The sequence below is a fragment of the Stegodyphus dumicola genome, chromosome X1 (genome assembly GCF_044657685.1).
Source record: "Stegodyphus dumicola isolate Sdum_Otavi_A_Nest chromosome X1, ASM4465768v1".
In the NCBI taxonomy this organism is placed as follows: domain Eukaryota; kingdom Metazoa; phylum Arthropoda; class Arachnida; order Araneae; family Eresidae; genus Stegodyphus; species Stegodyphus dumicola.
Genome location: NC_140780.1, coordinates 215,083,209 through 215,097,897, shown reverse-complemented (window position 1 = coordinate 215,097,897; position 14,689 = coordinate 215,083,209). Strand labels below are relative to the sequence as shown.

General features: G+C 31.1%; 1 protein-coding gene and 1 long non-coding RNA gene across 3 annotated transcripts in view; one reads left to right on the top strand and one right to left on the bottom strand.

Moving 5' to 3' along the window:
* The window catches only part of LOC118187878 (IDLSRF-like peptide), a 215,603-nt gene that overhangs the window by 13,478 nt on the left and 187,436 nt on the right, over window positions 1-14,689 (bottom strand). For both annotated transcript variants that reach the window (XM_035358165.2, XM_035358164.2), the window contains exon 3: window positions 2,162-2,314. In XM_035358165.2, coding sequence (XP_035214056.2) covers window positions 2,162-2,314 — 153 coding nt within the window. The remainder of the gene's footprint in view (window positions 1-2,161; window positions 2,315-14,689) is intronic.
* LOC118187879 (uncharacterized) overlaps window positions 51-14,689 on the top strand; it is a 98,627-nt gene continuing 83,988 nt past the window's right edge. Inside the window, exon 1 of the long non-coding RNA XR_004758031.2 lies at window positions 51-112. This is a non-coding gene — a long non-coding RNA (uncharacterized LOC118187879). The remainder of the gene's footprint in view (window positions 113-14,689) is intronic.

Sequence of the window (14,689 nt, the reverse complement as noted above, 5' to 3'; positions counted from 1 at the left end):
GTATACTAGGATTTTACCATAAGTTTTTTTTTTTTAAATCTGTGCTCACACAGAAATATCATTTAAGCAATCAGGAGTGGACTTGACCTTGTGAAAAGAACCATAATGATAGGTAGTTATTTCCATTATTTTCTGTTCTCCATTATTATCTGAAGCTTTAATTTCTAATTCATAAAATAAACTGTCATAATCATTTTCTTCGTTCATAAATCTGAATTTTTTTCTTTAATTAGGTGCATCTGCTCTTTTTGCACCACTGTGAAAATGTTTTCTGAAATCAAGTGTTATGTAAACGTCTTAGAAACGCTAAATTTAATTTAACTGACAAGTGCAGCCATCTAGTGACAAAAATACGAATACATTACAATAATTTTTATTTTTAAATAGTAGTATTTTAAACGTATTTTTTTCTCGTTATTTCATAGTCTTGGTAAAAATTTTGTGGGGTTAGAGATGGCCCTAATGGCTCTCCATCTATAACCCTACAAAATTAATTAAAGTAAAATCAAATAAATTAAAAAGTAACTATCTGTAACCCCACAAAATTAATTAAAGTAAAATCAATTAAAGTTTACGTATGCAATTAGACGTCTGATCATAAGTAAAGTACCAAATATTACATTAAAAAATGATTTTTTTACAGGATTTTACAAATTATATAATAACAATGGACAAAGATGCCCTAAACCATTAGCGACACAATGTTATTAGAAAGGATCATGAGAAAAACCAAATATTTTAGGAACATTGGATGTAGAAACATTATTTTTTGAAAACGGAATTTATTACAAATCTATTTGCAACTTCAAGTCAATGTTGCCTTGCTTACAACTGCAAGAGGAGTGACTGCAAGAGGAGTGAGAGAATTCACTTTTTTATATGAACAAGAGAGTAAGCAATACAGATTAGAGAATAAACACATTTTCAGCTTTTAAATCACCAAATGTATTTCCAAATTTACAGAGTGTCAAAAATTTGAATTTGCGTTAACACAGTAACTGCTAAAATTCAACTTTTATTTGGCGGGTTCAATGCATTTCGATGCTCTAGCCATCTAAGCTCACTCAGCCTGCCATTTAGAGTGGATGATTACCCAAACTTAAGACAATACTTCACGGGTGAGCAAGACGCGAGACAATACTCTATGGCTTCAGTATTTTACTTAGATGAAGAAGTCAAAGCTGTAGTCTTTCGAAATGTATCGGCTCTTCATTTATTGAAATTAAAGCCAACTAAAATATGACTCTCAGGAATTATTGAAATTCAGTATGGTTTGCGTCTCTTTATTTGTATAAAAACTTTAGAAACAGCATTAACTAATTGAGTTGGGAAGCAGATTTGTAACAACTTCACGCTTCAGCTTTTATTATTGCTAAACAGAGGCTATAAGTTGTTAATTGCAATTCTTTTGACTGAAAAAGGACTTGGATATTTGTCTTTTAAGTATCAGGATAAAATCATTTTCAATATTCAGAATTTACAAGACAAATAAGTTACAAGCTGTTATGCAGCTGAATCAGCTGTTTACAACCTCGTTTTCCAAAGAAAACTTAAATTTGAAAGTGATTAACTGCATGAGAGATGAAATAATACTAAGCATATCTTTAAATTCTTATATGCTTAATTTTATAAATTTTATTTATTTGAAGTTCTTAACTACAGTATAGCTATAAGCTTTCAAAATTTCTGTGGAAAAAATCTGTGTTGTTATAAGTTAATATTTAACTTTTTTTTTCATGCTAAAGATGAAGGAATTATTACTTTATCTTGCATGGATGAAACATGGTGAAACTCAAAGCATTAGTAATGTCATCAAAATAAACAATTCTTAGAAATAAATGAATGCGTATGCGGTACATTTCATTTTCTGCAAGGGCATATACATTTAGTAAGACATCAGCATATTTGCAACTATGATATCTCTTTTAGTTAATATTTTTATGCTTATCAGACAAAGGTAGGGAATTTTATGAGCTTATGGGATAAAGTTTCTTAGCTACAGCAATGGTAAACTGTCACATGCAGGGAAGGCTTTGTATCGACTTTGAAAGAGGTTGTAAAGAAGAAGTATTTTTGTCTCAGCCTTATTTTAAATGCAGAGAAGTACACGAGAAGTTGAAGGTTTTGTATAACTTTTGTCATTTGGAAAGAAAATACTAACCCGACAATGCGATGGCCACCTTTTGCATTCCTCCAAGTGGGACCAATGCATCGCGTGCTTTACTTCCAAACAATTTCTCCAAGAAATTTCGTCCATGATTCATTATTAAAGTCTGGAGAAAATTGGCTGTTTCTTCAACTGGTGGCCTTTTAGCTGGAAATAAAAGTATTATTTCTTAGATAAATGGCATTAAACTCAAAAAATAATTTAAATTTCCTGTATGAAAATGCGCTGGACAGTTAAAAACTGAAAATTAAACCACATATCGTAAGTTACATATCGTAAGCTTTACGTCACAAAGCAAGTAAAATAGAGCTTGCTTTAATTACAGATAATCCTAAATAACTTGAGAGATAAGGCTTGTGTTAAATGAATGGTTAATACTGTACTTAAGACTCGTATCTTTCTGTGTATTAGTTTCATTAAACATGATACTGCTCTTTTTTTTCTTCTTTTGAAAAATACTATCCTTTTCCATAAATATTTGCTTTTGAGTATATTAAGTAATGATAATAACGGAGAAATTCATAAGATTTTTTTTTTAAAGAAAAGCAGGAATATCGGAAAAAAAAAAAAAAAAAAAAAAAAAAAAAAAAAAAAAAAACTGACGTACGTTCGGCTGAAAAGGAGCTTTATATCTGATCTTGTTTTTCTTACTATACCCTACTCCCCACTGAAAGGAATTTAATTATTAACTACACTAGTTTAGTACTTGACTACATTAGTGAAGTCCTAAACAAAAATACAGAGTAATATTCTTTGAAGAAAATTAATAATTTGTCCGGATGTTTTCATTTTGCATATTTATTACAAACTTTTGAAATTAATGAGAAGTTGTAATAAACTGGCATTCTGAATCAGCCCTTATGTCATAAATCTTCTACATCCGTTAGCATATATAGAAGGATGTTTACTGGATAACGTTTTGCCCATACTTTATATAAATATTCACATTATTTAGTCAGAGTCAAATTGAAGAATAAAGCAGAAGATTTTACTGAGTAAATGTTATTAAATATGTTGATGGATATTTAAAGAATTAAAAAATACAGCAGTAGCATACATTTTTATGTGTTAATAAATATTATTCGAAATAAAGGATTGTCTTTTACCAGATATATGTTATCGAATATTGCATGAAAATAGAGATAAATAAGAAAAGTATACTCTCTACATCAGTTCAAAATAAGGGCACTGGAGTAAAGGTAACGGGAAAATTGTATGAAAAAAAGTGCTTCCATGAAAATGTTCTGTAAATCATTGATTCAAGGAAGAAAGGAAAAATCGTCACCAAACTCACAAAAATGCATTCGATTCATCCTCATCATGTTTTTATGCTCAGTGAGAACGGGACAAAAAGAGGACAGGCGCAACCGTCTTTCTCGATATCCACCAACCATCAATCTACCCGTCGCAAAAGAGTGATCAAATTTTGGCATCCAAGCGCATCGCACACGTCATTTATTGCGTCTGCAAAACTCAGAGTAACGTAGTATTCTTTGATAGACCAAAACATCTATGATATCTTAGGAACAGAAAGCAATCGATTAAAACATAGTTTGTTCAGAGTGATAGACTGAAATGTACCCTGATGTTTGAAGAACGGACGGTACGGATAAAAGCCATTCAGCTGTGAAAGTATTGGATATTGGTTCAGCCGCAAAGCAGTAAAATCGTTATTTCATCACATTCAGTTTTTAGAGATAACTCGTATAATAAATTGTACATTTGAATGGTTTGTAATCATTCTTAAAAATAAGATGCTGAAAGTGAATTATTACAAAAATTGAGGAAGAAGAAAGTCTGAATCATTTTCGCTGTCAACTGAAAATACGACTAAATTTAACGTAATTCTGAAATTGCATTTGATAGCTTAATTAACTTGTTCTGTTATTTGATAAAACAAAATTTAGAAATTTTCACGAAGAATTAAAAATATTATTAAAAATTAAATATGTAAATTTAAGATATTTCAAATAGTGTAAATATTAAATAAAAGTCTTAATTTAAGTTTGAAAATGATGATTTTAATGCAGAAAAATATAGCTTATATTATTGTTAAAATATGCTTAAAGATTTGCAAGATTATACTAAAATGTTAAGTTAGGATATTTAGGAATTTTAACACATATTTTTCTTTCAAAATATATTTATTTAATTTTTAGTATCATTCAGTGAGATAAGTATGGTGATATTAAATAATTTTAGGAAAAAAATACCGAAAACTACCAATGATTATGTTAAATAATGACTTTGAAGTTAGGCAATCAAAATTATATTAGCGTGATTTTAACGGAAGAGCTCTAAAGTTCTATGGATATTGAGGAATTTTGACATCCAATTTTTTTTTCAAAGTGCAAAAATATTTAGAGTTATTTTACTAGAAATAGAGATTATTCAAAAGTTAATTAAAAGAATCATGTTTCAGTGAATTTCCAAATTTTCTTAACGCAGTTTTCCCAGAAACGCATAAAATTATGGAGACGGGAGTTGAAAAGAATTTTATGCTCAAATATTTTAGTTGTAATTACGCCCACTGTGTATTAAAAATGATATTGTAATTCAACTTTATAAAGAATTTCGATCAACTAAATTCCTTCAGCAGCAGGTAGAAGCAGAGCTAGGCGTAAAGGCATTTCTCTGTCTGTGTACTATCATGATTCTCCCGTGTACGATACCCTATACGTGATATTTCTATTGAAAATCTAAGGCACAATATTGCCTATATTTTTAGGATGGAGACTAAACATGCCTAGTGTCAAAGGCACTGTTCCTACTCAATATTGCTTACTCGAATGGAACTGAGTTAGATAAGACTGTTAAAGGCCTTATCTTTTCAGTCACAGCCCGCTGTTTGAAGGAAGTCTCATCGAAGACTGAAACGTTTAGCTCACTGGAATTACTTCCACTTTCAGTACAATTTAGATCTTAAGAACTTTTATGAGAAAAAGCATTGTGAAATTGGCTATCCGGAACCACCAACGTCTCCAAACTGCTTACAGGTAATCGAGATTCTCATTATGTGATGACAAATTGTTTTACACCCTTGAAGGATACTGTTGTCAAAGGTGGTGTTATACAAGCTGATGGACAGAAGGAAACGAAGAAAGAGCGGCTTTTGCCTAATTTATGCCCACACCGAATTCTCCAGGAAATCTATCAAGGAATGATTTTCCAGGAACTAACTCATGATTCTGAAAGAATAATCATGGATGATTACACAAAAGCTTTCTTCAAGTTCACTATTAAACGCGACAAGGCAATTTTCCGTCTTTGAAAGGAAGAAATGAATTTCAGTGTATTGAGAGCTCCAACGATTGCACTCGTTAAGGCTGTGATAAGAGGATTTACTGCTAGCACTTTGGGAGCTAACATTAAGAAATAACTACTAAATCTTATTATCCCAGTGACGACAATGAGGATCCGAAAATTCTGCTATTTAATTCCAAAATGTTTCATTTTAACTTCGTGTAATGAAGAACTGAACTGAAAATCTTCAATATTAAAGTTCTCTTTCCTTTACAAGTACGAATTCAGTCGCACAAAGCAAGGCTCCCATTTATTTGTCTATTTTAGATGTCACAAACTCGTGTGCAGCAATTCTGGGTGTTTTAATCAGCCGCGTTGTTTAAAACGCGCTGAAGCGCTTTTGGTAGATATCTGCAAATTTTCAAAAGGACCAGATGGCCAAAGCGCCTTAAAATTAAATTTAATTTTAATCAAAAAATAATCTCTGGAGTTCCTCAAGTTCAGAAAATCATATAAAGAAGTGAAACAACCTATAAAGAATCATCTTTAAGTGAGCATAGCCTTGCGGAACCTGCACTAATTGTTGATAAGCAACAGGAAGAAAACAAGAAAATTCAAATTTGCCTTACCTTTTTTTTTTTTTTTTTTTATCTCAGACCCGAAGGAAAGTGGAATCAGTCTCGCAGTTTATTCCAAAAGTATGTTATTAGAAAATCTTTGAGGGTGGAGTGGGAGTTGAAGCCTCTGAATTGTTTTTCAAGATCACGATTGCTTGAGAGAAGGCTAACTTTCCATTCTAAGAAATAAGTGAAGCATATTTTCAGGTTTCAGGACAGCGACAAAGGATCCTATAAAAGCGATCTGTGAGGTGAATGGATATTTAGGTGCTTCCAAATTATTTTCTGGAACTTCCACTGTCTGATGACTGAAAATTAGTCTAAAACATTAAGCTTCTGTTTCACATGAGAGTGCAGATAACTTCGTTTACTGTCAGAAAGTTTCCAGTTCGGTGTTTGTAAGCTGTGATTTTCTCAAAGGCAGCTGAGGGTGTTCCAATATGTGAAGATGTTAAAAGTGTGAAAAGATTAATTGACATAAACTTGTCGACTACGCAAAAATGAGAAAACAGCTTTCATTGAGTGTTCCGAAGCAGATCCGAAGACGTTCTGCAAATAAATGTGGAACTGTTTGATCAAGTTAATTAATGTAGCTGAGCTACGTAATAGAGCCATAACGTTTTTGCAGAAATTAAAATTAGGTTTGAAAATTGTAACAGTGAAAACCTTAGAAAATAGAATCTTAAAATTTCGTTCTCTTCTGCTGCAAGATGATTCTTCCCTGTAGAAAAAGGCTTCCTTCGACTTGATTTGACAAAAATCTTCATTCCAAATTGATCGGCTGTATTTCTACTAGGATCCCCGATTTGATGTTCTAGCGTGAAAAAGAGTTGAATTATTCTTGATTCGCTGCTTGAAGTCATATGATCTCATTCCTTCTCAAGGGCTGATGATTTCAGTTACTGAGCTTTTCCAACCTGAATATCTGTTTACAAGTAAGATGTTAATCATTTCTGTGTCACACATATCTCACTGTCTTTATCCTACCTAATACAGTTCTTAGCAGAGGTACTTTTGCAGTTAATTTTCTAAACGTTCATAAAGATCTACAGGACGTTGTTCTTGAAAAGATGCTGGGTAATTTAGCATGATTTATATGCATACTACATAAATATCCAGTAAAAAACCAACACACTGTTTCAAATACCAGCAATCTGGGCACAGTCAGTATCCAGATTTCCAGAAGTGTAGTATCCAGAAGTGTAGTCGCTGAGAGGAAGAATTTAAACTCTCAAAATTGCTCAATCCTCCCTATCTATATATTTTACTCAAGAGAGCATGCCTCAAATCTTCGTAAGTATGCGCTTGGTTTGATTTGTTTAATTATGGCAAAGCACTCTAGGGCTATCTGCCTACGGGAAGGAATGCCTTCCTAGAGGAATGTCTAAGGGAAACTGTCTCATATAACACGTTACACATAAGGAAAACCACGAAAACGCCCATACAGCCAGCCCGCTTGCTGGGATTTGAACCCCAGACCAAACTACTAGTGTCCAGCGGCTGTACCGCGAGGCCAATGAATCTTTTAAATATGTGGAGTGTAGCGTAAAACTACTTCCCGAAACTGATGTGAAAAAACCCAGAAATGATTCAATATTTGAAATAAATAAAGGTCGTCTTTAGCATAATGATCAAGCTGAGGAGATAAAAGGAAAAGTTATCAGAAATTGCGGGAACACGTACACGGAAAACGTTGTATACTACAGAAAAGAAATATTTGTATGTATAGGAAGTAAAAAAAGCTGGATAAATTTGAAAGAAACAAACAGCCTGGTAAAGAAATTGCTCAGATTAAACTAGGCTCACCAGCGTACGAGTGGTGAAGTCGCTGAACCCTGGTAGCTCGACCTCAGTTCTAACCCCAGCAAACGAGGTCACCGCATGGGAGTTCTCGTGATTTTCTTCATGTATAACGTGGATATGGGCCAGTTGTCCTTAGAAAGTCAGCTACAATGCATCCTTTTTCTTAGGCGTATAGCCCTTGCGTGCTTTTCCATAATCAAATGAACGAAACCATGCCAAACCTAGTAAAGCAAAAACGCCATCGGGGAAACTGAAAACCAGGTGAAATAAGATCGAACCAAACAAAAATGCGCTAACTTAGAAACCTAGTACATGAAAACAGAATAGAGTCTAGACTATTAAGTCCAAATGTCTACAGAATCGAATCCCACTCAAGAAATACTTTCAGGTCTACTAAAAAAACTTCTAATGTTATTTATTTGATCATTTACATTAAATTAGCTAAATAGGCAGGCTTCAAGGCAATTTCTAAAGCCATGCATACGTTTTTGAGTTTTACGTTTAAAATTTCTAATCAAGGTTCCTTTTCTAGTTACAAAATTTATAGTTAGTTGATTGCCCGCAAGAACCTGAAACTAATATTTGCAAAGAAATATATTGGACTCGATGAAAATGTAATATAGATTTGACATGCCATCTCTTTAAGCCCTCTAAATGAAACTTTATTACCTTAAAAAAGGAAATGGTAGTTGAAACTTTGAGAACTTTTCTTAAGAATAAGAGCTGTGATAAAAGGTTAATCCGCTATAGAATAAAAGATGATTAAGAAATTTCAGAGAATTGTCCTTTGAAAGATCTTTATTACTGAGACAGAACAGAAACGGGTTGCGACCGTAGTTGCAAAGGCAGAACAAATGGACGCTCTAACGGCGTTATCAGCATTGGGGGAGCAAATTGGAATGCTGATGACATGAAGTTTCTTCTTGAGCTGGCATTTAATATGGATGTGGCTTCTAAAACTATTCTGGATATCCTGACATGATTCAACTTCTTTATATACATATATGTTACAAATCAAGTGCTAGTTGGTGACCATAAATGTAACTAAAGAATTCGCTTATTAAAAGTTTTCTACCTTTCCATGATTTTAAACATATTCGATTCGACCATTTGGATAATATATGCTAGAAATTCAATGAATAAAATAAAAATTCAGTAATAATTCAGTAATAAAATAAAAATGAAAAAGTAATAAAGATATTAATTTTGTTCCCTTTTTTAATAAAGGTAGAACAATTTTCAGTGATCGTATTTAAATTATTTAATTTCTGTTTAAGAGTATCGTGAAGAATAAAACGAGTTACAAAGAAAAACATTTATATTTAAATATATGTTATAATTATATGATGATGAATTAATATTTCTATTAATTAAAAATTTTCTGAAAATAAATATTTTTAAAGTTATTTTAGCTTTTAAATAGCCTTGTACATCGCTTAAATGAAGAAAATAAAAATTAATAAGTAAAAAAAGAAGCAAAAATTGTAACATTACTTATAGAAAGAGGAAGAAAAGAAAGAAAAATGACATTACATGCAATTGACTTTTCATTATTTATTTATTTCCATTTTTTCTGTATGAGAGATGTGTGTCTAGCAAAAATGAAACGATTTTTTTTACCCTCGAGGAAGAAGGATGCTTTGAAATGCATAAACTTTCCTATAAAGCGGATGTTAGTTTAAGGATGACTTTTATGCTATTTTAAATTTCCAGCTGGCATGCTAATCTTACGATCATCGCATTAAAGATCATAAGTTCTTTAATGCGATGATTTAATCTGCCTTCAAACGATAATTAAATGTATTAGTTATTGATAAGTTCAATATCTCAAAAAGTGTAAAAGCATAGAATTTGCTACAATAACATGTTACCAGATTTTTTACCATTATGTTTTGTAACTGTACCTAATTTTCTTGTTCGTATAATTTTCTCTTGCCGTGTTTCACAGTGAATTTCCAAACAGTGGGTCTTAAAGTATCTTTAAATAATAAAAGAGTTAAGTAATGAATAAGGTTGTTGAGATGGTCTTTAAATTAGAATCATAGTAACTCCGGGAAATTAAAATATTTTGATTAAAGCAAATGAGTACTTTTACGAAAGGACATTTTTGTCGGTAAAATATGATTATCTGATACAAATGTTAATCTTGAATATTTTCCAACAGTAAGTCATTTTCCATCAGTTTTGAAACAGTTGGCAGTTTATAATTTCTTGGTAATATAGAGACTTCAATCTTAGTATCTCAATGACAGTACAAAAGAAATATTATAAATTCAAAATCAAGATGCACAGCAGAAATGAGTTCTAAAACTATCTGTCGAAAAGAGAGGAAAATCATCAGCAGCGAAACTATGAAATTATCACGATTTAAAGCTAGAACATTGACCAGTCTTAAATCAATGTGTGAGATCATTTCATATTATCAAGACCAGAACATTTTGTTGAATATGATAATTTACAAATTAAGCTGAATCGCAAACAAAAGAATTGTTTGGCTGATTTTTGTAGAACAAAAATTAAGTAAGTTTCAAAGGCCATGTATGATAGACTTGGAATACTTAAAAATACATTTTTCTCACTTAAGCTTCATACACATTTTAAAGTCTACCTTCTTTTAAAACAATATAAACATTAAAATAAAGGATGACATAAATTTTTCAGGAATTCAGACTAGAACAGAAATTATGAAGATACAGGCAGATAGAACGATGACTATGACGAAGCTTCAAATTTATGTTGAAAATTAATGTAAATATCACTGTATATTTCAGTAAGAAAATGAATCTTATATTGAAGATCATTTCCTTCCCATTTAAAACAAGCAATCATTAAATTTCAATAACATGAAATCAGGATAAATCAGAGAAGTACGCTTAAATCAGTATAAAGAAACATTTTGCCCAGCGAAATTTGCCAGCGTATTATTGGTGTTAAAGGACAAAGTTAAAAATCCAATGTTTACTAAGATGAGAGGAGAGGATTCAACTGGAAACAAATTTAGTTAAAGCAAATACAGGAAAATTTTACCATTACTTAGAAATATATTAATAAATTTTATTTAGGATTAAAGTAGAACTCATTCTCATTGCCACTCAATAATTTGTTTACATTTCTAATGTATGTATTCGATATCAAGATGATAAATTTATCTTCTTTATGTGTATTAGTGATAATTATACACAAATAAAAGAGGGATTTTCGAAGAGCAATATCTTCTCTAAGTTAGAAGATGAACTTGCTTTTGTGAGAAAGCTAACGTAAGAAATTGGGTAATTTTCTTCCCTTTCCGTGAAAAAGTAATAAAGATATTAATTTTGTTCCCTTTTTTAATAAAGGTAGAACAATTTTCATTGATCGTATTTAAATTATTTAATTTCTGTTTAAGAGTATCGTGAAGAATAAAACGAATTACAAAGACATTTATATTTAAATATATGTTATAATTATATGATGATGAATTAATATTTCTATTAATTAAAAATTTTCTGAAAATAAATGTTGTTTTAATAGAGGCGGAATTTTGAATGGAAAATTTTGAATTGCTAGTAAAATTGAAATTGATAATAAACATATTTCTTATCAATCAGGTCGAAGTATATTTGAAAAACTGAATATAAAGTAAGTAATGACATCGAAAGGTTGCTGCTGAACTACCTGCATTAAGAAGAATATTCTAAAGCAAACTGCTTAAGTTAGATATGTCAAAAACCCACATAAATACCATACAAATAGCCTATTCAGGTGATGGAAGTTGAATCCGGACTAATCTACTGAGGACTGATCTATTACTGTGACTCTTATTTTTTCGGCGTTTGGCGAGCAGAAAGAGGAAATGGGAAAAAGGAGACTGAGGTAAGTAGAGAAAAGATCTAGATAGGAGTTTAAGTACATCTTCTCAAATATTATTCTAACGAAATTAAAACACTGAAATATTCTACAAGTTGTTTCTATTAGAATTTCCACATGGAGTTTAATATGTTTTTATTAGTGAAAATTCCCATTCTTGCATTATGCTTACTCTTAGCATTTATAAGCTAGCGAATACTTCGCACAAGAATACGGCCTGGATATTACCTCAGAAATGCGTTATGTTTCTAAGAAATTCTACTTATCTCCATACTTTTATTTAAGGAAATTCTCACCTGCTTAAACAAATGGTTAAAATCATTGATCTCCGCTTTCAGATGCAGATTAGAATTGAAAGTGTTAGCTATATTGGCGTTTTTAAGGTTTGCTCTAAATATGAGCTAATTTTCCCCAACATTATCATACAAAGGCCATCTCTCATGGAAAGTAATCGTAATTTTTTTTGGTAAAAATAATGTAGTTGCAGAAATTCAGATTCTCCTTTACGACACATATCTATCATATTTATTGTCTTTACTAGTCATTCATTAATCTTATGAAAGCAAACTTTAAACATATTGTTCATAAAAAAATACGGTAATTATTTAGCATACTGATTCTGATATTAGGACCCATACTTTATTCTTCTCTATGCCTGAAAAAGGAATTTTTAATACAAAATATTGTAGTAATCAAATGAAACAATTTGTTAATTGAAAGGTTTTCTTTGATTAATGCATGCCAGCTTGGATTAAACATTTTCGTTTCAAACATTTGAAAATTAGCATTTTATACTTATAATGTACAATGTTCCGAAAGAGTCTTGATGAATTTACTTTGCAGATATAACAGCAATGATAAGTCTGACTTGTAAGGTAAAGTCAGATAGAGAAAAAGATAACTTCAGTTTCCATTTTCATTAAAAAAAATCAGTTACGGTAAAAAAAAGTAACCAATGCACTACAAGCAATAGTATCTTGATGTTTAGTTCTTCAAACATCATTCACTTAATTTTAACATCTTTCAACCAGCCCCCTCAAATAAGCAAGATTCATGACACCTTTTTTGGTATTGTTAAAAATAATTTTAAAGCTCAAAGCGGCAACTTGCAGTGAGGCTCTACATCAATGTCATTAGTCAGTTAAATTTGAAACTTATTCTCTTCATAGAATTTGAATAATTTTTAAATTTGCATAGTTTAGTCAAGCTGACAATTCTGAAGTACATACATAATTAAAAACAAATGCAATTATTCTAGGTGAATGTTCATTAATCTTATTACCCACCACTTTTCTTCATTTGTTTGTTTTTTCCGATCTAAAGGTATTTGAATCGGCCATTCCTATAAATGTCATTAGATACTTCATGCAAAATGCTATTTCTTTTTAAAACACGAAAAAGAAGCCACTGCTTTTGACTTTTTCGTCTTTTAATTGCACTCATTAGAGAAAACGTTCCATGAGACAACCTATGTTCTATTAGATTTGTTTTCACTGCTTGTTGATTTAGGACAAATTCCGCTTGCTTTTGTTTTATAAAAAGTTGAAAAGTGTTTTACTATTCCAATCTTGCTGAAGTCTGTTTAAAAAGCTGACGGAAAAAAAATCTCAGTTTTCTTTTTAATTTTGGTCAAAAACAAAATGTAGTGAAGACGTAATCTTTGTTTTATAGCATCAAAAATCTGAAACATAAGTCTATATAATGTAACAGTATGTTTTTAAAAATAAACTAGAGATATTTAATCTTGAATGAAAAAAGCTTCATAAACTTCCAAAAATAAATTGATTTAATTTATCAGGTTCAGTGTTTCTCCTTACTTGCTTGGGGAACATTCAAGAACCTGACTCGGAACAGGGAGCTTACTAAAGCTATGTTCAATAAATGTGGGAAGTAGGCAAGATACACAGGAAGGGTATGCGAAACCCTTTATTTTTCACTCTTTACAATAATTTCCGGACTTCGGAATACAGAGACCAACCACTTGTGGTCTGAACGTAAGAATATAAAAATATTAACTAAACTCTAACTTAACTTTGGAATAATAAACAAGGGCCTACGTGGAAGATTAGCCGTATATTAACAGGAAGCCGTATGTAGTACAGAGAACTGTTAACACTACAATACGTTTAAAATTATTAAGAGGATTAAACCTCTGGCCTGGAAGGCAACCAGCAACCGAATAAAACTGCTAAGGCAAGCGGCCTGCTTCTACTAACTCCTTCCTCTCTCTCGCTTGGCAAAAAGCCACAACTTAAGTACTTGGCGTTCACCAGACAAATTTGCATATATAAGTTAAAGCTTTTAATTCTGGCCGGAAGTAGAAAATAAGAAGTGATAGTAAAGATTTAAAATAAAATAAACGTTAGTAAAACTTAAGATCCTTACAAATTAAGTGTGCATTTGATATTGAAGAAAACATACTTGTATTTGCGTTTTAATAAAGAGCAAATACAGTGTTAGATCAACCCATTAATTTAGAAAATGCCTCTTTGAGCAGGTAATAATAGACAGTAGATTGTTAATTTTCAAACACATATAATTGGAAATAAAAATTTGCAATATCAAACTGGCTTTAAAAAAAGAAATCACATAAGTGTTTTAAAGGAACAAAAGCGAAAAGTCTGCTGTATCTTATTTGCTCATTATTTTTTCGCTTATGTTTTGCATTTCAAAGCACGTTTTAATAAAATCAATATGAGCCATTAGTAAAAGGGCGTCGAAATTTACTGCAGTCGCAAGTAGCTCTCTGAAGAATTGTAGTATATTTCGTTGTAAGAATATTCCATACTTTGAAATATCTATACTCAAGCTACAACAGTTGTATAAAACTGTTGTAAATGTAGTAGGTTTAGTATTTACATAAAATTTATCTACATATTTATAAAATTGGTATCTACATGTTTAGTATCTACATAAAATTTACAGCAAAAAGATATTTAAGTATACAAATTATATTTAAGACTTTTATAATATTATAACCGAAGGTAATTTGAGTATCTAAATTATATTTATT